Genomic DNA, 25107 nt, shown 5'->3' on the forward strand with positions numbered 1-25107 from the left:
AGTAGGGAACCAGTGGAGAGGTCTGGGAGGCTGGCCCCAGTACCAAATATTAAGTGGATGCCTGCCCCTCACCCGAGAAGAATTTATTTCAAAGGACGACATTGAATCTGCAGCTCCAGGAGAGAGTTATATCTGATCTGAGCACATGGGAGCAGATGAAGGGGGAGTTGGAGAGTGGAGCACATCCTGGCCCACCAGGCCCTGAGGATGATGACCTCAATTATAGCAGCCAGTCCACAGAGAGAACCTCATGGCCAGCCCCACTAAAAGATATGACGTCCCGCACTGACCCATTGCCCGGCAGGAGACAGCACTGGAGACACAGTGTGGGAATTGCGCCCGACCTGATCCCACCACACCAAGGCAAAGCACTGGGGGAGTGCAGGGGAACAGCAAGGGAATGGAGCCCCAAGGTCCCCAGGGAATACTGAAAGTGGACTTCGGGGCCACGGCATGGTGCCACAACAGACTGGACTGGAAAGCACTCTTAAAGACCAACCAAGGATCCCTGAACTAACTACAAACTTTTCTTTCTTGATGTGTTTTATTTTGTTCTTTGTCAGTGGTTGGTTTGTTGTTGTGGTTTTGTTGTATACTGTTGCTTGGTTTTGCTCTGTCTTGTTTTTGTGCATGTTATTATCTCCGCAGGTCTGTCTAAATAAGATAGGCTGGAGTGACTGAGGGTTCCGTGGAGACATGGGATAGAGGGAGGTGGGGGGTAAGGAAGTGGTGTCAACAAACCCAGGAACATGGGAACAACAAGGGATCCAAATTGGTGGTGAGGTGGGTGTGGCAGGCCTGGTAGGGAATGATCAAGGGTAAGGTATAGCTGAAACCCTGGTGGGGACGGAGCATGATAGTGGGACAGGAGAAAGTCAAGGGAAATAGGAAAGAGCTAGGAGGCAAAGGGCATTTATAGAGGTCTAGACAAAGACATGTACATATGCAAATATATATGAGGATGGAGAAATAGATCTATGTGCCTATATTTATAGGTTTAGTAGAAGTGGCAGAAGGACCTTGGGCCTCTACTCAAGCACTCCCTCAATACACGAATACTTTCTTCTATTAAATTGGCATTCTATGATGCTCACCCTCCCGACACAACCGCTGAAGCCAAAGCCGGTGAACAAGAAAATGTGGTGAAGAAAGCTGATGGTGCCTGGCTATCAAAAGATATAGCGTCTGGGGTCTTAAAGGCTTGAAGATAAGCAAGCAGCCATCTAGCTCAGAAGCAACAAAGCCCACATGGAAGAACACACCAGCCTGTGTGATCACGTGGTTCTGAAGGGATCGGTTATCAGGCATCAAAGAACAAAATATCATATCATTGGCTGCACACCTCCATGATACGCTCGCTGAAGACAAACGGGTGCATAAGCAAAAGTGGCGAAGAAAGCTGATGGTGCCCGGCTATCAAAAAAGATAGTGTTTGGGGTCTTAAAGGCTTGAAGGTAAACAAGCTGCCATCTAGCTCAGAAGCAACAAAGCCCACATGGAAGAAGCACACCAGCCTGTGCGATCATGAGGTGTCGAAGGGATCAGGTATAAGGCATCATCAGAAAAAGAAAAATCTTATCATAGTTAATGAAGGGGGTAGTCCAGAGTGAAAACCCAAGGCCCATTTGTCAGCCACTGGCGATCCCCTTGCAGAGGGGTCTAGGGGAGGAGATGAGTCAGTCAGGGTGCGATGTAGCATTGATGATGAATACTGCTTTCCTCCAGTTCCTAAATACTTCCTCCCCCCCCCCCGCCCCCACAGCTATCATGATCCGAATTCGACCTTACAAGTCTGCATAGAGCAGAGGATGTGCACTGGTGCAGATAGGAGCTGGAGGCACAGGAAATCCAGGGCAGATGATACCTTCAGGACCAAGGGTGTGAGTGACGATACTGGGTTGGAAAGAGGGAACTGATTACAAGGATCTACGAGTGACCTTTTCCTTGGGGGGCGGACAACAGAAAAGGGGGTGAAGAGAGACGTCGGACAGGGCAAGATATGACAAAAATAATTTATAAATTATCAAGGGCTCATGAGGGAGAGGGGAGCGGGGAGGGAAGGGAAAAAAGAGGACCTGAAGCAAAGGGCTTAAGTGGAGAGCAAATGCTTCGAAAATGATGAGGGCAAAGAATGTACAGATGTGCTTTACACAATTGATGTATATTTGGATTGCGATGAGTTGTATGAATCCCTAATAAAATGTTAAAAAATATAAGAAAATAAATTTTTTTAAAAAGAAATAGGAGGCAAAAACTATTTATAGAGGTATAGCTATAGACATGTATATATGTAAATATATTAATTCATAATGAAGAGGTATAGAGGCCAACATACATATATTTATATAATAAGTATTAAGATATTAAGATGGCAGACTTTGGGCCTCTACTCAAGGACTCCCTTAACACAAGAACACTTGGTTCTGATAACCTGGCACTTTCTGAAACTTAACTTCCGGACACTTTCACTGAAGACAAAATGGGTGCCTAAGCAAATGTGGGAAAGAGAGCTGATGGTGACCGGCTATCAAAAAATATAGTGTCTGGGGTCTTAAATGTTTGAAGTTAAATAAGTGGCCATTAGCAGGGATGCAAATAAGTCCACATGGAAGCACACCAGCCTGTGTGATCATCAGGTGTTGACAGGATCACGCATCAGGTATCAAAAGATCCAAAACAAATAACTATATAGATGTGAAGAGAGGTGTTGGAGTGGAGATCCAAAGCCCAGCTGTAGATAATTGGATATCCCCCAACAGAAGTGATATAAGGAAGGGATAATTCAAGCAAGGTATAATATAGCACCCATGAATCACACATCATTCCTCTAGTTCCTGAATACTTCCTCCCCCAACTACCATGACTCAGCTCTAACTTAAAAATCTAGTTAGACCAGAAAACACACATTGGTATAGGTAAGAGCTCTTGACACATGGAATTCGGGAAAAATAAACCCATCAGGAACAGTAATGGCAGTAGGGGGAGGCTAAGGAGGGGGAAGGGGGAGAGAGGGGGAACCCATCACAAGATTGAATATATAGTCCATCCCCAAAGGGGACAAATACAGAAATGTGGGTAAAGGGAGACAACGGAAAGAAAAAACAGGGAGACAACAGACAGTGTAAGGTACAAAATAAAAATAATGATATATAATTGATCAAGGATACGCGAGGTGCGGGGAAAGGGGTGCTCATGCCAAGGGTTGGAGTATAAAATGTTTTGGAAATTATGATGGCAACATATGTACAAATATGCTTGATACAACTGATGTATGGAATGTTATAAGAGCTGTAAGAGCTCCCAATAAAGTGATTTTTAAACGAGTCAATTCATTTAACTCATATGGAGGGAAAAGCAAAAAATAAAATGATGTGGTTATATATAAAAGAAAGACTAGAAATCAAACCACAGAGGGAAAGAATCATACTTGAAGATTAAAATGAGCTCTTGTAGAAGTGACTTTATGGAAAGCAAATGTTTTGAGAATGATGAGGGCAATGAATATACAAATGTGCTTTACACATTTGATATATGTATGGATTGTGATAAGAGTTGTATGAGCCCCTAATAAAATGATTTTAAAAAAGAAAGCAATGGTGCTGGAAAAACTGGATATTCACTTGCATAAAAATGGAACCATATCAATACTTTATATAATAAACAAAAATTCTCTCCAAAAAATCACAAGGATCTACATATAACCCCCTCCCTGGGGGACTGACAACAGAAAAGTGGGTGAAGGGAAATGATGGACAATGTAAGACATGACAAAAAAGTATGAGCCCACAATAAAATGATTTCTTTAAAAAAAAAAAAAAGAAGTGACTTTATGGAGAAAATGGGGTTTTGTTTATGGTCAATTTTCTGGGAAAAAATGAAACTGCATAATCAACACATGTATACCTACATAGATTCATAGATTATAAAAGTTTACCATATTTGCATTGTGTGTGTGTCCCAGGTGAACTGTACACATTGCTACACTACATACATCTACTAAGGACAAGGCCACTCCGTAACTGAGTGTCACTACTCTCAAATTTTAATTTGCTGAAGTATTAACTACAGGCAGGACCTCTTCTTGACTCCCTTAGGTGAGAGGCTAGATGATATTCTACCACCCATGATTCACAGACCAGAACCTGTCTATCAGCCAGCAGTTCATTACTAGACTGAAACCAGTTAAGTAGCAGTATAAATTTTTATACATTTTTATACCAACTTGAAAGAGTAAGTTGTCAATGTCTTCATTTTATTTGAATTCATAATCAGCACCCATGGAAACAGCAGTGAAGAAATCAAATGGTGTATTACATGGACACATCTGCTGCAAGTATTAAACAATGATGTCACTCTTGAGCACTCAGAGAAGCCAGCTCCCCAACACAAAAACCAGACTCACTGCCATCAAATTGATTCTGACTCACAGTAACCCTGTACAGGGTTTGCAAACCTGTAAAGCTTTATGAGAGCAGACAGCCTCCCGTAGAACACACGGTGAGTTTCAAAGACCAACCTGTACTTAATTGCCCAAGACTAACCCACCAAGATGCTTTGCACCGGGTCCAAACCATGATATTTTCAAACACTGAATATATACGTGAAGGCTGCACAGTAAGGAAAAGATGGAAGAATCCATGTATTTGAATGATGGGATTAGCTATGAACACTGAGTACACCATGAACTGCCAGGACAGACAAATCTGTGTTGGAAGGACAAGCAAAAGCATGGATCCAGGAATGGGTTTGGGTCTTGCACAAAATCCTAACTCAAATTGAAGTAACAATCAGCTCTTATATCATGGCCCTGCTCAGAAGACATGAGTGCTATAGCAAAATGTGGTGAAGAAATTAGTTGGTGCCCGCTATCAGACAAAATAGCCTCTGGGGTCTTAAAGGCTTGTCTCCAAACAAGCAGCCATATCTAAGTGAGATGTCAACTAAGCCCACGTGGAAGAAGCACACCATCATCAGTCACTGCAGGAATGGAATCCATATCATCCAAAGTCAAAGGAGGGATTCGTCTCAGAGCCTGACTTGTGAGGATCCGGTGTACAGAAGATGATGGGTGAGCGAGGGAGCATAAGACGCATTTGTGGCACTGGGTAGGAAATATGCCTCCGGAGCACTCCCCGTATCTAAAATTGAGGGACAGAGGAAAGCGGTCACTAAACAGAGTGCTTGGGAGAGAGGAATCTAGAAGATCAAAGGCAAAAATCCCGAACAGTTAAAACATTCTCAGTAGATTCCCCCTGTGATGCGGGTTGGACCTGGTTTGGTTTCCAAATTTTTCTGTATTTTGGGTTTGTATTGTTTTGCTTAGTTTTTGTTTGTTCGCATTAGAGTGTATCTCAGAGGTGCTATTTCAATGGAGGTCACCCTCTTGAAGCAGTGTTACATGCTTTTCCATTCCTCGGTGTATGAAACCCAGGATTGATGAACCCATAGGGTCAGCAAGTAGAATAAGAAGGGAAGGGGGAGGGTGTACAGTGGTTGCAGTGGGGTAAAAAGGAGACGATGTCAAGGAGACCACGTAGAAAAAGAATGTTGAAACCTGACTGTGGTAGCAATTGTACATTCTACTTGATGTGATTGAAATATGGAATGAGATCCAGGCGCGAGGCGGCAATCCGAGAAGCACCTAGATCCCTAGCGAGGAGTCCCTGAAGCCCAGCCACGATGTTTTGGATCGAGGGCCTCGCGCCGAAGCTGGACCCCGAGGAGATGAAACGGAAGATGCGCGAGGACGTGGTCTCCTCCATACGGAACTTTCTTATTTACGTGGCCCTGCTGCGAGTCACTCCATTTATCTTAAAGAGATTGGAGAGTATATGAAGACTTGGCATCGCCTGAGAATATGTGATGTGAAGAACTTGGTTCCAGTCTTCCCAGCTGCAAATGAATAGACCCCGAAAGATATACCAGACTCTGATTGAATGGACTTATAAACTCTGCTTGACAAGAACAAGTTTTTTTTTCTTTTCTGGTGACTGACTGATTATATAAAATTAATTGGGTAATGTGAAGAGATTTCTTGTGGTATCGCACCCTTTTGCCTCTGATACTCCGCCTTCCGTGAATGTTGATGTTATTATTATTACATCTTGTCAAACTTCATTTTCCAGCAAGTATTCATCACCAGTGTCTGCATCAGGTCTGTCTTCACCGCCATCTCTGTGGACCTTTTTGTTTTTGTCCAGAATGTAGTTGTGAAGAGTCCATGACAGTTAGTTATATTTTGTGACAGTCAGCACAGAACCACAATGATATCTGACCACAGAGCCATTAGTCTGTATTTTTTTTAAATAAATGTATCAGTGTGAAAAAAAAAAGAAATATGGAATGATATTCTATATGTATTAAATAATTTCAACTAACAAAAAAAAGCTTTTGGAAAACTTGGAAATTGTAGCATTGGAAATAAAGAGAGGTTTAAGCAATAATAATAAAAAAAAAGACTGCTCCTTGAGAGTGGATGATGACACTCTATCTCATGTGCCTTGGCTATTTTATCAGTCCCTGGAGAATGACGCCAGGCTTGGTAAAGTCTAAGTTCAACAACAAAAAGAGGGAAACCCTCAATGAAATGGATTGCTAATGACTGCAATGGGCTCAATCAGAGGAGCCACTGTGAAAATGGCAGGACTGGACAGTCCTTCTGTTTGCTATGAGTCAGGACCAACTTAATAGCACCTGACAACAAATCTAATCATAAAAAAATCAAGGCCTGTATATTCTCATGTTACCATTTCCCTAAAATTCCCTAATTCTGTATTTTGGATTTTATAAAAATATCACTTCATTGGAAATTTAAAAACAAATCAAAAAGCCATTACACATTGAAAATCAGCATCCTTTCAACTTGGAAGAACATGGGGTTCCATACAGAGCTATAAATCAACCAATAAAACTCATTGCGTGTCAGTTATATGACTAGGAGTGTTATTCAAGCCCTTTAATCATAGGACTAATAGGGTCAAAGTAGCAACAACTCCAATTTCACTGGCTCTTCTACCCATCAAGGCTGCTAGCGGTCATGCCGCTTCCAACTCCTAGCAAATGCATCTGAAAATACTTGAAACGACTTCTGCAGTAGCTGTCACTATCATATGCGCACACTCCTCCCCCGCACTACCCCTGCCGACCACTGCAGGCTCGTACCAGAGGCCGTGATTCCAACAAAGTCAGGGTGTAATAGTGTATGGACAGAGATCTTTGTATTGATCTCTATTAGAGAAATCTCCAAAAGAGACTGCAGATGCCCAATAGTATACAGTTTTCAGTGAAACTCTTAATGGTTTTGTCTCCCTTAAGGTCTCAGGCATACTTTCCTGCTTTCTAGATGGGTGACAGATTTGCCCCAGGCTGTATTAATTACTGCCCATCCAATGACTTAGTCCTTCTCATAGGGCTTCTCTTTCTAATTCTCTCTTCCACGGTAATTAATTTTCTTATAGGAAGCAGCCTCTGTCTTTATATAATGTTTTCTTTCTGCCCAGACACGTTTGCATCCCAGCACCAGACTCAGTTTAAACTCAAGCTGAGATTCCCGCTATTCTATCTGTGAGGTACTATAGAAAATTCTCTAAAGGGTGCAGCTATTTTAGGTCCTGCACCTTTGAGTTTCTCCTTGTGTGTGCTGGCAGTGCCACGGCGAGCGGCACCAACAGCATCATGCCTGTTTATCTGATTAACTGGGAGTTCAAAGAAAGCACCAATGAAAAGAACGAACATTTTCCAGGGTGCTGCAAGCTTTCCAGTCTGGAGCGTGCCATCCAACCAAAACAAAACCATATAATGATTATGGTTTTTTGAGTTAAAATATGTCGATGTTACCATCTTAAAATAAGACCACTTTAACTGCACGCTTCCAGCCTAAGAAAGTCGTCGGACGCACCTGTATCCTGCTAAACAGTTTCTCATTTTGAATTTCACAAAATCCCCCCAATTAACTATAGGTGAAGAAGAGGTAGGCAAAATGTGAAAGGTGAATACATAAATGCCACATTTGGGGGCCCTTTTACGTATTTTATGTCTGATTTAAGTAACCAAATATCATAAGCTGTTCATAACCCTCTCAGTTATTAAAATTGGATTTCTCGGATTAGTTATTGCAGTACACAAGTCACAGTACCACTTAATCTTGCTCCATCACATCCCTGGCAGGGCAGGGGATAATCTAAATTACATATTTCGTGAGTGAACCAAGAGGGCACGTCAAAGAGTTGGTGAGGGGAAAAAAAGCAAAACTTGTTTTACTCCATGTTTTTCCAAAAACTTTTTTAACTCCTCCTATAAAGTCTAAGACTAGTTTGGATACATGAACTTGACTTTTCGATAACTGGAAGCCTAATTAAAGCAACCCCCTCCCCGTTACTTAGGGCGCTAGTCTCCTTGGCCTCAATCTTGACTACGAATCTTACTCGTGTCCTTGTTTCTCCTCCCCTTTTGTCCTTCTTCTATTTACTTGCTTCTGTGTCTACTTTACAAAACTGACACGCATCTTAATAAATTAGCTTAAATTGTTTTCAAAATGAATCTCCTCTTCCTTCCCCATCGCGGCCATCACCTTTATTTGGTGGGCGCCTGACCTCTCAGCCTTACAGGTAGGTAGGAGGCATGACTAGGCTCTGACCAATGAGTTCTGAGCAGAATGACCTCCTAAGGGATGCTGGCCTGGGGGCGTTACAGGGGCCTTCAGCTCGCAGAGCAGGACCACTCTTCCCCGGAAGAGAAACCTGGCCACACCGTGACCACTTGGCGCGGTGCCACCCACCTCCCAGATCTAACAACGCAGACTTTTTATGAGGGAGAAGGGAAATAACACAAGCTCTTATCTCGCTTATGACTCTTTTAAATTGGCCAAATCACTATCTTAATTAACACAGGTAAAATAAACTAAAAAACCGGAGTTCCTAGTTATCAGACAAGGGAAGCTGCGGGGAGTGAAACCCTTCAATGGACTGGCCCTCCGTCTATACACGTAAAGGGCTAGCACAAGGTGGAGTTGGCACGTACCTGCCGCCAGCACGCCCCAAAAAGAGCGGGCAGCGGCCTTTGCGCAGACTTACAGCCCGGGCGACCGGAGGGGCGGGGCTACGCTGTCCCATGAGGTCCCGCCGTCCAATGAGGTCGCCACCTGTGGGCGTGTCCTGTGCACGTGACCTCGGCCTCGCTGACTCTCCACCACGAGTATCGGATGGCTCAATGGCCATTGGGGCGGGGGCTGCCGTTGTGGTCGTTTGCAGCCCGAGGCTCTCCACTCACGAAAAACTCACTGCCATGGAGTCAATGCCACTTCATAGCGACCCTAGGACAGGGGAGAGCCGCCCTCTGGGCTACCGAGACTTAACGACCCCTGCTTCTCCTTCTTCCTTCTCTTTTACATCTTTTATGTATGTATTATTAATTGTGATGAATACATGTATCAAATCGTTCCATAGTGCATCACGTCCAGCAGAATTGTACATTTGCTACCACAGTCCGTTTCCAAACATTCTTTTTCGAAAGGCTTTTAAACACGTGACTGAACTCTATATTTCTGCAGTTTTATTCGCCAGTCATTTACATATCATATGATTCAATTGCTCAACCATTCAATCATATCACAGAGACTTGTACAATCACCTCCCCATCACTTTTGGGAGATTTAACTCAGTGAGAGTAGAAAGCCTGGCATTCTCCGTGGTTTCTCACTGCGGACCTGGCTTTCTGCTCTGCTGGATGATTACCAACCTAAACGCATTGTCTCAGTCTATTTCGATGCAGAGCGACCCTAGAGAGCAGATTGTACCTACTCCCTAGGCTTTGTGGCTCAGCAGAAAGCTCATGATTCCCCAAGGAAGAGCTGATAGAGCCGAACTGCTGACTTTGCGGTTAGTGGCCCAAAGTGTAACCCAAATTCCATCAGGGCATCTTTGCTAGGCTACTCCAAACCGCCGCCATCCATCCAGCGACCCTAGAGGATAGAGTAAAAGTGCATCGTAGAGTCACCGGGCCTTCAGATCTCTACAGGCGCAAAAATCATCTTTCTCACTGGGAGCAACTAGTGGGGTAAACCTACTGATTGATCTTGAAGTTGGCAGCAGCCCAAAGGGGCTATTTGGTGTTCCTGTAAAATTAAAAATAAATAAATAAAACACTATATATCAGTAACCCTGGTGTCAGAATGGGTTACAAGTTGGGCTGCTAACGTCAAGGTTAACATCAAGGTTGACCACCAGCTGTGTCCCTTGAGGAAGACGAGACCTTCTACTTCTGTGAAGATTTACCCTCACGTAAATCTACAAAAGCAGCCCTACCCCTGTTCTTTTTTTTAAACATTTTATTGGGGGCTCCTACAGTTCTTATCACTATCCATACATCCATCCATTGTGTCAAAAACATATGTACATTCGTTGCCATCATCGTTGTCAAAACATTTGCCTTCCACCTGAGCCCTTAGTATCAGCTGTTCATTTTCCCCCTCCCTCCACACTCCCCCTGCCTCATGCACCCTTCATATTTCACAAATTATTATTATTTTGTCATATCTTACACTGTCCAAGCCTACCCCTATTCTATAGGGTCATTATGAGTCAGAATGTCAGAGTCAATGAGTTTGGTTTGGTTTAGATCTATTTGTCTGTATCTGTCTTCGGCATTGTCGTCTCTCTTCTTCAACTCCCTACCCCTTTATCAAGAGCACATGGCTGTCCACCTAAGCATATTTGGTCAATCAAGTGCTAGATTCTTAGCATAGATAACAGTAGAAGGATAAATTGAGTAAAAAATTAACTCCCTACTTATACATTTATTACCATGTGGCACTGAAAATAAATCTTATTTCCAAATTCTGCCACAAATACATTTATGAAATAATAGTTCATTTGTAAGAAAATACAAAATAACTTATACACCAGTTCTCTATGCTCCATGGAATTCCAGGTCTTTGTCCTTTTAAGTACCCAAAGACCATGTATGATAGATACCCTCTGAGGTGGGGGGGGGGCATGTCGGAGCAACAGCAAACTAGCTAAGAGGAGGTACCAAGAGGCAGAAATAAGAAGTGTCATTGGGGCAGGAGGAAGTTAAAAGGAAACAGAGGAAGGACCAAGGAAGCAAAGCAATGGATAGAGGTATAAACATAGTGGTGTACATATGTAAATACCTTAATACACAAAAATAGAGGCATGTACATATATCTATGTACATATATCTATTTGGCAATACACTGAGATAGGGGATGGACTTCAGGCTTCTGGTCATACCTTCCCTCAATACAAGAACACTTTGTTCTAACCAATTGGCAGTCTGAGATGTTCACCCTCCCAACAAAATCGCTGAAAATAAAATGGGTGCATAAGCAAATGTGGTGAAGAAAGCAGATGGTGCCCGGCAATTAAAAGATATAGCATCTGGGGTCTTAAAGGCTTGAAGTTACACAAGGCACCATTCAGCAGTGAAGCAACAAGTCCACATAGAAGAAGCACACTGCTGGTGCGATCATGAGAGGGTCATAGGGACCGAGGAATAGGCATCAGCAGACACATAACAAACAAAAATATATTGTTGAGAATGAGAGTGGCTGGAGCAGAGATCCAAAACCCATGAGTAGACAGTGGAACAATCCTCCCACAGAGGGGCCACAGGGAGGGGATGAGTCACCAGGGTGCAGTAAAGCATCGATGATGAAACACACTATATTCTTCTGGTTCCTTGAGGCTTCCTCACCCCCCACTACCATGACCCCAGTGCTGCTTCCCAGTTCAAACTAGACCGGAACATGTATCCAGGTATAGAAAGGGAATGGGAGCTCATGAGACACAGAATCCAGGAACAGCAGTGGGAATAGTGATACCAGAAAAGTAGGGGGAATAGGGGAAGAGGAAGGGAGAAAGGGGGAACCGATCGCAATGATGGACACATAACCATACAGCCCTCTACAGGGGGAAGAGCAACAGAAAACACGGGGGAAAGGAGATAGTGGTCAGTGTGAGATACAAAAATAATAACAATATACAATCTATCAGGGGGTAATGAGGGGAGGGGGAGAGGGAGGTAACATAAAAAAAGAGCTGATACCAAAGGCTCAATAGAAAGTAAATGTCTAAAAAAAAGAGGACCTGATGCAAGGGGCTTAAGTGGAGAGCAAATGCCTTGAGAATGATTGGGGCAGGGAATGTATGGATGAGCCTTATACAATTGATGTATGTATATGTATGGATTGTGGTAAGAGTTGTATGAGTCCCTAATAAAATGTAAAAGAAGAAAAGAGAAAAAAATGATTAGGGCAAAGACTGTACAGATGTGCTTTATACAATTGATGTATGTATATATATGAACTGTGAAAAGAATTGTATGAGCCCCAATAAATTGTTAAAATTAAAAAACAAAAAAATAAATAAATAAAATTTTTAAAAAAATGTAAAAGAAGAAAAGAGAAAAAAATGATTAGGGCAAAGACTGTACAGATGTGCTTTATACAATTGATGTATGTATATGTATGAACTGTGAAAAGAATTGTATGAGCCCCAATAAATTGTTAACAAAAAAAAAAAGAAAGTAAATGTCTAGAAAAGAATGAGGGCAACATATGTACAAACAGGCCCCTCAAGACAGCTATGACAATATTTCAAAGACAGGATTCTGTATGCTCTAATCAATATCATAAATAAAAACAGTGTTTCGACACAAGGCAATTTAGGAATCAGGCATCAGAGGTGTCCTTAAGCCTTGCTATTTATGCAAAGTTAAAGAGTTTTAATCGTTATGGACATTTCACAATTTCATACCTTTCATGTTATAATTTCTAATATTCACCATGCTATTTAACAAATATAAAACCCAACTTTTAGTATTCAGTATTCAGTCAACTAATAAATTGTACAGACATGTTGATAGCGCAAGAAATTCATTGCAGAAGCATCCAGAGTCTGAACCTGTCTTATATAAGGTAGCTACTCTTCCCTTATTGACCATCTGGTTATCTGACATTTTTAATTACTATAATAGTTAAAAATTCTGCCATAGAATTATTTTGCACATTCATGACATATGACTGGCAGTAACAAGCTCCAAAGTTCTTGGCAAAAGTAATGCCATGAAAGTTGAGGTTATGTAAAAACATGATTCTCCATGATTTGGCTGTTATGTAATGGTACAATTTCGCAGTTTGGTAATGATGTAACCATTCCCCATCTTGTTATCCCATACAGCCATCCTCCTATTTCACATAAATACCCAGTCTTTGGACCCTAATCATGTATACTAACTAAGTGAGAAGTGAGTATACTGGCTGGGAACTATTGAACCAGATTTAAAAATTTTAATAGTATATTGGTTGTCCCCTTTATAAAATTAAGCCCTAAATTATGATACATAATCTTGTTTGGGTTTGAATTGTGTCCCCCAAAACTAGGTGTTATAAATCCTAACCCCTCTACCTTTGATTAGGAGCCTGGGTGACAGAGTGCATTGTGGGTTGGGATGCTAACTGGAAGAGCAGCGAGTTGAAAACATCAGCTGCTTCTCAGGAGAAAGATGTGGTTTTCTACTCCAGTAAAGAGTGACCATCTGGGCAGCACCCAGGGGGTAGTTGTACTCCATCTTATAGAGTGTACTCTTGCCTATAGCTGGGAATCAGCTTGATGGCAGTGGAGTTTTGTTTTGTTTTGAATTGGGGCATAGTCCCATGTGGGAATGGGCTTCTTTGTTATATTAATGAGGCAGTATTAGATAGGGTGTGCCTTTTGAGATAAACCAAGCAGATTAAGAAGAGAGGAACCAACTGGTGAGAAAGGATTTGTGCCACACCAGGAGGATCACCAAGGAACACAGACTCCCCCCTCCCCCAGGGGACCCACAGAGAGAGAAAGCCTTCCCCTAGAGCTGGGACCCTCAATTCAGTCTGCCAGCCTCTGAAACTGTGAGCTACATAACTACGACATACATCAAACTGCACGGTTACTGCTTGTTGCATGAGTCAAGTCCAGCTCTGGTTGCACAGTAGAACTGCTCCATAGGGATTTCAGAGCCGTGATCTTCTGGAAACAGATGACAAGCCCGTCTTCTGAGGCACGTGGGTGGGTTCATTGACACATAGAGATGGTGAGGCAACTAAGTGGAAGAAATACGGGTTTCGGAGTGACTTGGTGGGATAGAGCACTATGTGCCAATCTAATGGAGAAATTAACTCCCATCTGTGTCAGCCACTACATTCTGGGGTCTCTTTTTAGCCTTGAATTAACAAAACTCAACCTTACATTTGATTCCATCATTTTACATTTGCTCTCTTGTCTTGAATTCCCAATCTTGATTACTGGCTCCTTATTTTAGAACATATATGTATATATTTCCCTACCCAAAATGATGAATTATATTCTACTTCACCCCCCACACAGTGTTCTAGCCACTACACTATGACATCCATTCTCACTACATGTTAAAAACTACTCTCAGTAAACCTGTTGATTGCCAAATCTGGAGAACGCTCCCGAGTTCTGGCCTTAGGATTCCACTTGGACGCCTTTCTTCTTTCCCCTTTCCCTCCTGGCCTTCCCGCTCTTGATTTCTGGGAGACCACATCTATATTGCCGCATCTTTCACGGTGTCTTCTTAATCTCCCTGGTTGTTACACCTCAGTTGCCAGGTTTATTTCCTTGGCCGATAATCTTATTCTGCATGGTGTCCCTCGTGAGTAGCGTCCATTCTGAGAACCCTGTCTTTGACGAGAGCCTCCGAGATGTAACAGCCACACCGCTGGGCAGCACTGATAGGTTCTTGAGATAAACCAACACACCAAAAGAACTAGTTAACATTCGACCACTTCTAGAGGTCACATATGAGCACAAACTAACAGTACCTAAGGAAGAAGCCCAAGCTGCACTGAAGGCATTCACCAAAACAAGGCTCCAGGAACTGATGGAATTCCAATGGAAATGTTTTCAACAAGCGAATGAAGCACTAGAAGCACTCATTCTCCTATGCCAGGAAATCTGACTGGAACAGATTCATATTGTACTCATTCCAAACAAAGGTGACTTGACAGAATGTGTAGATTATAAAACAATACCATTGATATCCCAGGGCAAATGTTTCACTGCCAAAAGAACAAACAAATCTGTCTTGGAAGAAGTACATCCCGAATGCTCCTTAGAATGAAGCTGGTGAGACTTTGTCTCACATACCTTGGACATGTTATCAGGAAAGACCGGACCCAGGGGAAGGCTGTCATGCTTAGTAAAGTAGATGGGCAGTGGGAAAAAGGAAGGCCCTGGACGTGCTGGATTGACACGGTAGCTGCAAAGACAGCCTCAACCCTCACACTGGTGAAGGCGGTGCAGCACTACGTGATGTTTTGTTCTGTTGCACACGGTGTCACTGTGAGTCACACTCATATGAGGGCACTTAACAAGAACACCAGGGGCTGAAGGGAGGTGGTAGAGGGGAAGGTTAATGGTCATGAGAAACCACATTAATGAAGGGATCAACCCCCTGAGATAATCCTTAAACCTTAAAACAACCCTTAGATTGTGAGCTCTTAGAGACAGGGCAGCCCCACCACTCCCCTTCCAGGTCTAGCACATCAAGTAGCTCAATAAACATCTGTTCTGGGGGGGAAAAAGGACCTTAAAACATATATTCATTACTCAAAGTATTCTTGAAACCAAATCGTTTACCTAGTAAAAATGGTCTCCTTTAAGGAGTGTGATCTTTCAGCACTACTATATGGGATCAAATTGTAAGCTTAAAAGCTCACATTGAAATCTTAGGGTGCAGTGTGTGCATGTGGGGGGAAGAACAACTCACAAAAGGAAGGCCAGAATGTTTGCATAACTCGGAGAATGTAATCGGTGTCACTTAATTATACATGTAGAGACCTTTGAATCGGTGTATATGTTATGTTATGTATTCCTCAAAACAAGTATAAGAGTGAAAAAATGTGTTTGTAACATTCCTTAGGATAATTAACACAATTTCTGGTATAAATTTCAATAAAGATCCCTGAAATGCTTGAGTAGCCACCTGGGGAATATGGACTCCTGATTAGGGCACTTCAGATTCTAAGCACCCCTGGAGTATGAATTCCTAATTAGGAAAGTCTAATGATGACTAATGTCCCCTAGAGTGTAGATTAAAGTCAATTTACACGCAAGTACATTATGCTGTTTATAACAAAGTATTCTAAAGTAAATGATAGCAGAGAGCGGTTAATAATATGGCAGGCACATGGTTGTCCAGAATCTCCCCAGTTTCACGTCACCTCTTGTGCCTACTAGTTGATTCCAAGGCATGGCACTCTCTCCTGTGTGCAGAGTAGACCAGCGCCCCTCAGGGTCTTTATCACTCTAACCTTTCCAAAGCAGATGGCCAGGTTCTTCCTCTGAGACACCTATCGATGGTGTGCTAGTCCAGGCAGATTAGAGAAATAAATTTATGGACACTCTCATATGTGTATAAGAAAGAGCCTTAGGTGAGCAGGGAGGGAGGAGAAAAAAAGAGGACCTGATGCAAAGGGCTTAAGTGGAGAGCAAATGCTTTGAAAATGATTAGGGCAAAGAATGTACGGATGTGCTTTATACAATTGATGTATGTATATGTATGGATGGTGATAAGAGTTGTATGAGCCCCTAATAAAATGTAAAAAAAAAGTTTTCATAACTTTGACTCATGCATGCTCTGCCTCATTCATAGATATGTTCCCAGCAAGGGAATAAATATACCAAAAAAAAAAGAAAGAGCTTTATATACAAGAGCAATCGAATATTGAGAAAACATCCCAGCCCAGGCAAGATCAAGTCCGTAAGTCCAATACTAACCCGTACGTTTGATACCAATCTATAAAGTCCTCTTCAGACTCACGAAACACGTGCAATGACACGGAGTGCAGGATGATCACAGGCCAGTGGGTGGGAAGTCTTGTAAGCATCTCAGTGCTGCCAGGAGTCTCCATGTGGCTTCTCCAGCTCCAGAGGTCTGGATCCATCAGCCTCTCTCCATGTGTCTTCTCCACAGGGATGTCTCGCAGGAAGGGAGGAGAGAGAGAGAGAGAGAGAGAGAGAGAGAGAGAGAGAGAGAGAGAGAGAGAGAGAGAGAGAGAACTAAAAGGTCCTATACCCACTGCCTATGAGTCTAACTCATTGCCACCACCCTGTAAGACAGAGTAGAACTGCGTTCATATGATTTCTGAGACTGTAAATCTTTACTGAAACAGATCGCCTCATCTTTCTCTCTCTGGGAAGATGGTGGGTTTGAAGCCCTGACCTTTTAATTAGCAGCCCAATATTTAATCCACTGTGACCCCAGCATTCCTTAAGACTTTTATGTGGCTGTTAGTTGCCTTCCCGTCAGCTCCAGCTCCCAGTGACACTACATACAACAGAATGAAACACTGTCCAGGCCAGTGTCACCTTCACGTGCGGCATGCTTGAGTCTTTGTTGCAGCCACGGTGTTAATCCCAGCTGGTACGGGGGCTTCTCCAGAGACTACTCAATCCTGACAATATGTCCAAAGAACTTGCCATCCTGGATTCTAAGGCTCATTCTGACTGTACGTCAGCCAAGACATATTTGTTCTGTGCTCTGGGCAGTCCACAGTTCTGCACCAACACCAAAATTCAAAAGCATCAAGCCTCCCTGATCCTCTGTCCAGGTTTCCCAAGAAATCAGAGGCCATTGAACACAGCATGGCTTGGGACAGGTGCACTTGGATTCACAAAGGGACAGCTTTGCTCTTTAACCCTTTCAAGGTGTCTTGTGCAGCAGATTTACCCAGTGCCCCATCCCTGGATTTCTTAACTGTTGCTTCCTTAAACATCGATTGCTGATGAAATCTTTGACAGCTTCAATCTTTTCTACGTTTATTATAATGTCATCTGTGGGTCCAGTAAAGATTTTCGTTTTCTTCACAAAAGCTGTAATCTATATTGAAGGCTGTTTGTAGGCTCTTTCAGTAAGCAAGATTGTGCTGGCTACATGTCGTAGATTGTGGTGGAGACTTCTTCCAATCCCGCTGTCCTCCTTCACATCTTCATCCTTCTTCCCATCATAGTTTCTTGAACTATTTGCTCAGCATACAGATAATCATGCAGCTTCCCCTTGTTCTGTCTGAACGACTGCCTCTTGGTCTGTGTACAGGTTCTGCATGAGTATGTGCATTCTTTGCAATATTACCATAGTTGGTTATGATCCATGCTTTTGAGTGTCTTTGCATAGTCAGGAAAACAAAAGTAAGCATCTTTCTGGTATTTTCTGCTTTCAGCTAAGAGCCTAGACATCAGCAAAGTCATCCCTAGTGCCATATCCTCCTCCGAATGTCCCCGACGGTGCATGGGTACAACTAGTTTTGAACTATCTGCAGTAAACATGTACTTGTGTGTGACAATAACGACATTGTTCAATAATTCCCACACTCTGTTGGCTCACATTTCTTTGGAATGGGCACAGACATGGGCCTCTTCTTGTAGGTGGCTAGGTAAGTGCTTCTAGTACTGCATCCGTTTTGTAAACATTTCTCTTGGTAGTCTATCAGTTCCGGGAGCTTTTTTGCCACTAACAACCGTTCGAAATGGTTGAATGTCGACCAATTCTTTTTGGTATGGTGACTAGGTTTCCCCTTCTTCTTCTTCCTCTTTCTCCTCCTCCTCCTTCCCTTCTAACAAATTGGATTGGTTCAGTTGCACGGACCTTTCCATCTTCTTTTGCTGCTTTGTTGCAGTTTTCAGTATTCTCCCCATAGAAACTTCCAATAATGCAGCTCACGCCTCGGTGCTTTTCTCTAGCTATTCAGCTTAAGATATACTGAATATGTTCTTCCCTTTTGGGTTACTAATCAGATTTTTCATATTTCTTAAAGAATGCTTGATTTTGATTGGTTGTTTTTTAGTAACCATTTGAAACTTTCTGCTCAGTTCCCCCCCTCCCCCCATTTCCTTTAGCCATTCCACATTTAATAGCAAGGTTCAGTGTCTCTTCTGGAATTATGGGCTCAAACGTAACAACAATTTTGGGGGTGACTCAAAATGAAACCAGGTAGTGTTTCATTCAACTCTGCTGGAGCTAACTCAACAGCATCTATCAACAACAACATAGATTCTTGTTAGGGTATCCAGCCCCTAATAATATATCATGGGACCATCGGCGCAATTGTATGGTTATAATATACAAAGATCTTAGTGAAGTCATGGAAGGTAGGAGAGAAGGCAAAATATAGGAGTCAGACACATTTCATAGTAGCATGCTCACCTCCGGGACAGCCATGATCTTACCAGCCAGGTCCGCACAGAGAGCAGGAGGAGAGGGAGGGAGAAGAGAGCATCTGCCTTTTATTTCTCACCAAGACCTATATATACTTAGGGGTGTAATTACAGGTAACCACATAGGTCACAGGAAGGGGCTGTACAATAGGCATATGCGTCACAGTAAGGGGATGAGCTAGGGCTGTACACGTAATAGGAAAGTGAGGGATAAGGGGTACACATGTGACAAGATGGGGGGACCCTAGACTCAAGATGGCAGCCTAACCTTGGTCATCCTTGATCTTGTCCCTGGGTTCTCCTTTAAGGAAACAATCCACTACCCTTTTCAGAAGGGAGTGGGCCCTACCTAGGGAGGGACAGACTGTACAGTCTGATTGTTCGACATGAATACTAACCCCCAGGGAGAATAACTTTAAGTAGCTTGCGATGACCTCCAAGCGTCCACTCATTTGCCATGTGTAGCAAGCAGCATCTTAGGAAAGACCCTTTGGCATCACACAGATTCTGGTCGGTTGAATATGTGTGTGTGTGTGTGTGCGTGCGCGCGCATGCGCGCGTGCTACCCTGGATGATCTGATAATTAGATCATTATTATGTTAAAACAATAATATGGTCCCTATTTTAGAATCACAAAGAAACTGAACTATGCATCCTTTATATATTAACTTCTGAGGACTATGCACTTTCTGAGAAGTATATAGAGAATGAATCTTCAAGAACATCCAGGCATTCATGGTTATTTATTTACTACATGAATAAAAGTTTACCTGTAAGTAAATCATCACCAATCATTTGATAATCTGACTCTATAACACTGCTGAAAACAGAAACATTCATTTTATCATTTTATCGTTAAGCCTTTTATGCTCATATGATGATCACTTTGGCGGATTCTGTCTAAGGACATGATAGGATTACACTTCTCCAGCCAGGTGAAGGCAGGTGTGGCCATGGGACTTGATTTGGAATCGATAGGTGAGTAAAACTGATACCCACCACTTTGGGGCAGAATATGTAAGCACTGGTGCATACTCCAACTTGCTGTATTTTAAATGTCTCCCAGATGTTGTCTGCTCCACTGGCCTGAGTCTCGGAACAAGGATAAAACCAAACAGAATCTTCATTCTTTGCTTATTGCAGCTTCTGGGGGATGACAGCAGTCCTTGGTGTTTGTGGACGTGCAGGGGCATCTATGTTTGTCCTCTGTCTTCTCTGCCCCCACCCCTTCACGCAGAGTGTGTCTCTGGGTTTTTTTTAAAACGTTTTATTAGTGGCTCATACCACTCTCATCACAATCCACACATACGTCAATTGTGTAAAGCACATCTGTACATTCTTTGCCCTCATCATTTCCAAAGCATTTGCTCTCCACTTAAGCCCCTGGCATCAGGTCCTCTTTTGTGTGTCTCTGTGTTTATGCAATACATTTTTATTACCGGTAAGTAATTAGGATGCATCTTATAATGGCCCCATTAACATAAAAGAAGAAAAGCCCATATTTCTAAGCGGTAGTTTTTACAGGAACCCAAAACAATTGCCATCCTGTTAATTATGACTCATGGAGGGACCGATGTGTGTCAAAGTGGAACTGAGCTCCACAGGGTTTTCTAAAGCCTAGTTCCAGCCCTGTCTTTGGAGTTGCCTCAGGGTGAGTTCAAACCAACAACCTTGTAGTTAGTTAGTGGTTCAGTACTTAGACATTTGTGCTACTCAGGAACTCCATTTGTAGGTAGGATTTCTATACATATTTGGGTGTCTGTACATGTGTGTGTGCAAAATTCAACATACACCAATGGTCAGAGAGGTTTGAGAAACAAATTGATGTGCTGGTGTGGATCTGGCGTGGGGGCAGGGAAAAGATTGTGATTTAGTATTTGTTGATTTTGTTGCATAAATATTCAGACCATGACCCATTTCAAACTAGAAGTTTGACATTAACCATCTTGCAAAATTCCCGAAAATTTAACAATGGCGCTCATGACAGATATATCATGGCAAAGCCCATGTACCTTGATACCATCAGCAAAAAGCCTGGTAAGCATTATCATATGAATGACCAAACTGAGAGATCCTGAAGTAATGAGACCTATTTAGCTGATTTAGACATAGATGACCTTTTTGGAGGACCACTTAAAGCTTGAGGGATGCTAAAATGGGAATTACTAAATGGTTACTTGATCCTTGAGTGACACCGTTTGCCTTAGGCTACTAACCTTAAGGTTGGCAATTTCAACAAACGCAATGGCCCGCCAAAGAAAGACCTGGCAAACTACTTCTGTAAGGATTGTAGCCATGAAAATCTTCTGGGGCAGTTCTGTCCTGCAACACATGCTGGGGCCATGAGGTGGAAATGACTCCATGGCAATGGCTTCGCTTTTCTTGGTTCAGCGTTTCTTTGGAACTGCTGGTCCTGGTAGAATTACTGCCCTCGATATGGAGACGCTAATCAATGCTCAGCCAATGCACCCCATGTGAAATCAGAGGAGGCTTACATCTTGGCACGGTGACGTGTTATCCTGGATGCCAAGAAATAAAGGCAATATGATTTTGCTCCTGGAGAACTGACAACCAGTAGGCAATATATTCCACGTGAACTTCAAATTTTGTGATTCTATGACTTAGACCCCTAGACACATAAGATTTCATATGGATGGAGGAGAGGCTCTGAGAGCACAACATTTGTATTTCAACAGAATAACCAGTGAGCAAAACCCATTAGGATTGTACATTTTCTGTAGTCCTCACATTCAAACAAAGATACTTGGGAAGATCATACAAAAGGTGGTACGTTTGGAGTGACACTTCAAAAGACAAAGTCTAGTTTTTCTATGACACATGATATCACCATTTTTACACTGCTCTCTGAAGTACATTAAAAATACTTGTTCTTTCTCCACAAAGCTTGCCAAGTGACTTACTTTAGCCAAGGAAAGTGATTTGTGCCGCTATTGATCAGCGACGATTTCCCTTTCCTTAAGTCCAACAGTATCCCAGAAAAAGTTTCTCCTTCAACTTGGATCCAAGAATGAAGGTGACATGGAGCAGAGGATTTGTTAAACTAGCAAGACATTAGTTATTGTTAGAATGTGGGCTTGTTACTGCAGTATCACCTAGTTTTAACTTACTGGTATGTTGTCTTTAACACCAACTAAACCATCGACCGCACCTTGCTGCTTTACTCCAATCTCAGTTCAATCACTCATTCATTTGGTGGGCATTTATTGAGCCCCAATATGTGAGTCTTTGTAAGATTTGATCACCGGCTGAGAGTTGTGAAGGAAGAACCGTCGTTCTAGTAGAAAGATACAACAGAGGCTGAAGTTTCAAAGAAAGAAAAGTTGTAGAAGAAGATGTATTTGCCTGTGAATCAACTGCAATGCACAGAAACTCCATGTGTGGCAAAGTGGAACTTCCCCTCCATAGGTCTTCCATGGTTCTGATCTTTTGACAGCAGATTGCCAGACCTTTCTTCTAAGGTACTCTGGGTGGGCTCAAATGTCCACTCTTTCAGCTAGTAGCCCTTGGCTTAACTTCTTGGGTAGTGTTATTTTGGGAAAATTTTAAAGAGAACGCGTGTATCTTAGCAAAAAGCTAAAAACAAGGGCGAGGAAGTAAAAGCGAGTGCTGCGCACCAATTCTGTGGAAGTGCTATTCTTGCAGATAACCTAAGCCGATATGGGCAAGCGTAACTTTTAGGGTCTTTTGGTAAATGAAAGGAGCCAAATAAATTTCTCTCCAAGCAAAGCAAAGATTTCAGAGGGAGTATTGTGCATAGGAGCCCTGGTGGTGTGGTGGTTGTGCATAGGTCTTCAATCTGCATGGTCAGCGGTTCAATACCACATGTGAACAGTTACAGTCTTGGAAATCCACAGGGCTGTTGCAGAGTCAGTATCAAATCGATGGCCGTGAATTTGGTTTGGTTTGGGTTGTGTCAGTGCCTAGAATCTCCCAGCAGTCTTCTTCAGATGCATCTTACTGGCCTCTAGGGATGAGTACATTTTCCTTATTCAAGGGCAGAGAGTCTTCAGGATATTTTTAGATAATCACATATCTTGACTTTTAAGTTGGCGATGGGGGGACCTAATTTTTAGCATTTGTCATGGTGGACAATAGGTCACTATTTCTATCAGTAAAGAGCCTTTTTTTCCTGTTAAGTTGACAAATTAACACAATTGATGTATGTATGGATTGTGATAAGAATTGTATGAGGCCCAAATAAAACGATTAAAAAAGAAATATCCAAAAAAAAAAGTTGGCAAATTATCAGCTATCACTGATGAAGACACTGTTAACAACAGCAAACGCAGTTTCCGTTGAGTGACCCTGATTCCTGGAGGCCCCGCGTGCAGAGCAGAACTGGACTGCACAGGCTTCCCCTGACTGGCATCTCTCAGAAGCAGAAGACCTACCTCAACAGGCCCATCTAGGTAGCTGTGAACGGCCACACGTTCAGTTTACAGCCAGTTGCAATCCACTCACCAACAACGGGGCTTTAAAAGTTGCTTCTGGGGGGAAGCTGGGAGGGAGTGGGGGAAAAAAAGGAGGACCTGATGCAAAGGGCTTAAGTGTAGAGCAAATGCTTTGAGAATGATGAGGGTGACTCCGAGGAAGCGTCCTCCGACTGAGGGGAGCCGGAGCCGGGTCTATGAGCTGCCGCACGGCCGGCCGGGCTCGACTGCTGCGGAGGCCTCGGCGGGGTGGATTTCAGGCAGGCCTCTACGTTATGGCCTGGCTACTGGGCTACGTGAACCCCTGGGACCCCAGCTTTGTGGCTGCAGTCCTAGCCGTCGCCTTCAACCCGCTCTTCTGGAATGTGGTCGCAAGATGGGAACAGAAGACCCACAGACTGAGCAAGGCCTTCGGGTCCCCCGACCTGGCCTGCTATGCGCTGGATGTCGCCATCCTGCTCCTGAACCTGGTCCGCTCGCACTACTTCAGCCAGGCCATGCTGAGCCAGCCCAAGATGGAGAGCCCTCGCCCTTCTGGGAGTGGGGGTCCTGTTTGGACTCTCTGGCTTCTCCGCACTGGGTTTCACGGAACATTCCTAGGTGATTCTTTTGGGATCCTCAAGGAAGCCAGAGTGACCCCATTCCCGTTCAGTGGCCTGGACAACCCCATGGACTGGGGCAGCACTGCCAACTACCGAGGCTGGGCTGTCATGCACGCCAGCCCTGCCGGCCTCCTGCTGTCCGCCATCGTGGCCCTGGTCCATGTGGTTGAGGTCTACTACGAGGAGCCCTGCACAGCAGAGATCTACCGGCAGAAAGCCGCCAAGTCCCACAAGCAGAGTTGACCCTCCAGCTGGTGGGCCTGGGAGGGAGGCTGTGGCTGTGCTGGGGTCGAGCCCTCTGCCCACCCTGCCCAGCCCACCCACCCCCACCAGGGGCGCGACCTCCACTACTCAGGCTCACACCTCATGGCTTCTCCAGTGTCTTGGAAACGCTTCCTCTGAGCCTCCACTGCCCCTGCACCCAGACTCCCCAATAAAGGCCTCTGTCTCAAAAAAAAACAAAAAACGATTAGGGCAAAGAATGTACGGATGTGCTTTATACAATTGATGTATGTATATGTATGGATTGTGATAAGAGTTGTATGAGCCCCTAATAAAATGTAAAAAAAGAAAGTTGCTTCTGAAGATTGGCTAGAATGCCCCCCAAAAAACCACCCTTCTTGTGTTATGCATTTTCTTCTTAATTTTCTACATAAAATAGATGTGGCAAACATTTACAGAATAAAACATTCACCAATTCCACAACTTCTGCATGTATAATCCAGTGCTATTGATGATATTCCTCATGTTGTACAACCATTATGAATATCCTTTTCCAAATTATCCCACCACCCTTAACATAAACACAATGCTCCCTAA

General features: G+C 43.2%; 1 protein-coding gene and 1 pseudogene across 1 annotated transcript; both read left to right on the forward strand.

Moving 5' to 3' along the window:
* The first annotated feature begins 5624 nt into the window (after positions 1-5624).
* On the forward strand, positions 5625-5856 carry LOC142451149 (mitochondrial import receptor subunit TOM5 homolog). Its single transcript, XM_075553066.1, has one exon. It carries the CDS (start codon positions 5680-5682, stop codon positions 5833-5835), a length of 156 nt encoding a protein of 51 aa, XP_075409181.1. The 5' UTR covers positions 5625-5679; the 3' UTR covers positions 5836-5856.
* An 18091-nt stretch (positions 5857-23947) lies between these two features.
* On the forward strand, positions 23948-24531 carry LOC142451150 (phosphatidylethanolamine N-methyltransferase pseudogene; annotated as a pseudogene).
* Positions 24532-25107: the final 576 nt, after the last annotated feature.

This window comes from Tenrec ecaudatus, chromosome 6, assembly GCF_050624435.1.
Source record: "Tenrec ecaudatus isolate mTenEca1 chromosome 6, mTenEca1.hap1, whole genome shotgun sequence".
Classification (NCBI taxonomy): domain Eukaryota; kingdom Metazoa; phylum Chordata; class Mammalia; order Afrosoricida; family Tenrecidae; genus Tenrec; species Tenrec ecaudatus.

Coding starts and splice junctions, on each gene's coding strand:
- LOC142451149 (XM_075553066.1), top strand. CDS start 5,680: ATGTTTTGGATCGAGGGCCTCGCGCCGAAGCTGGACCCCGAGGAGATG.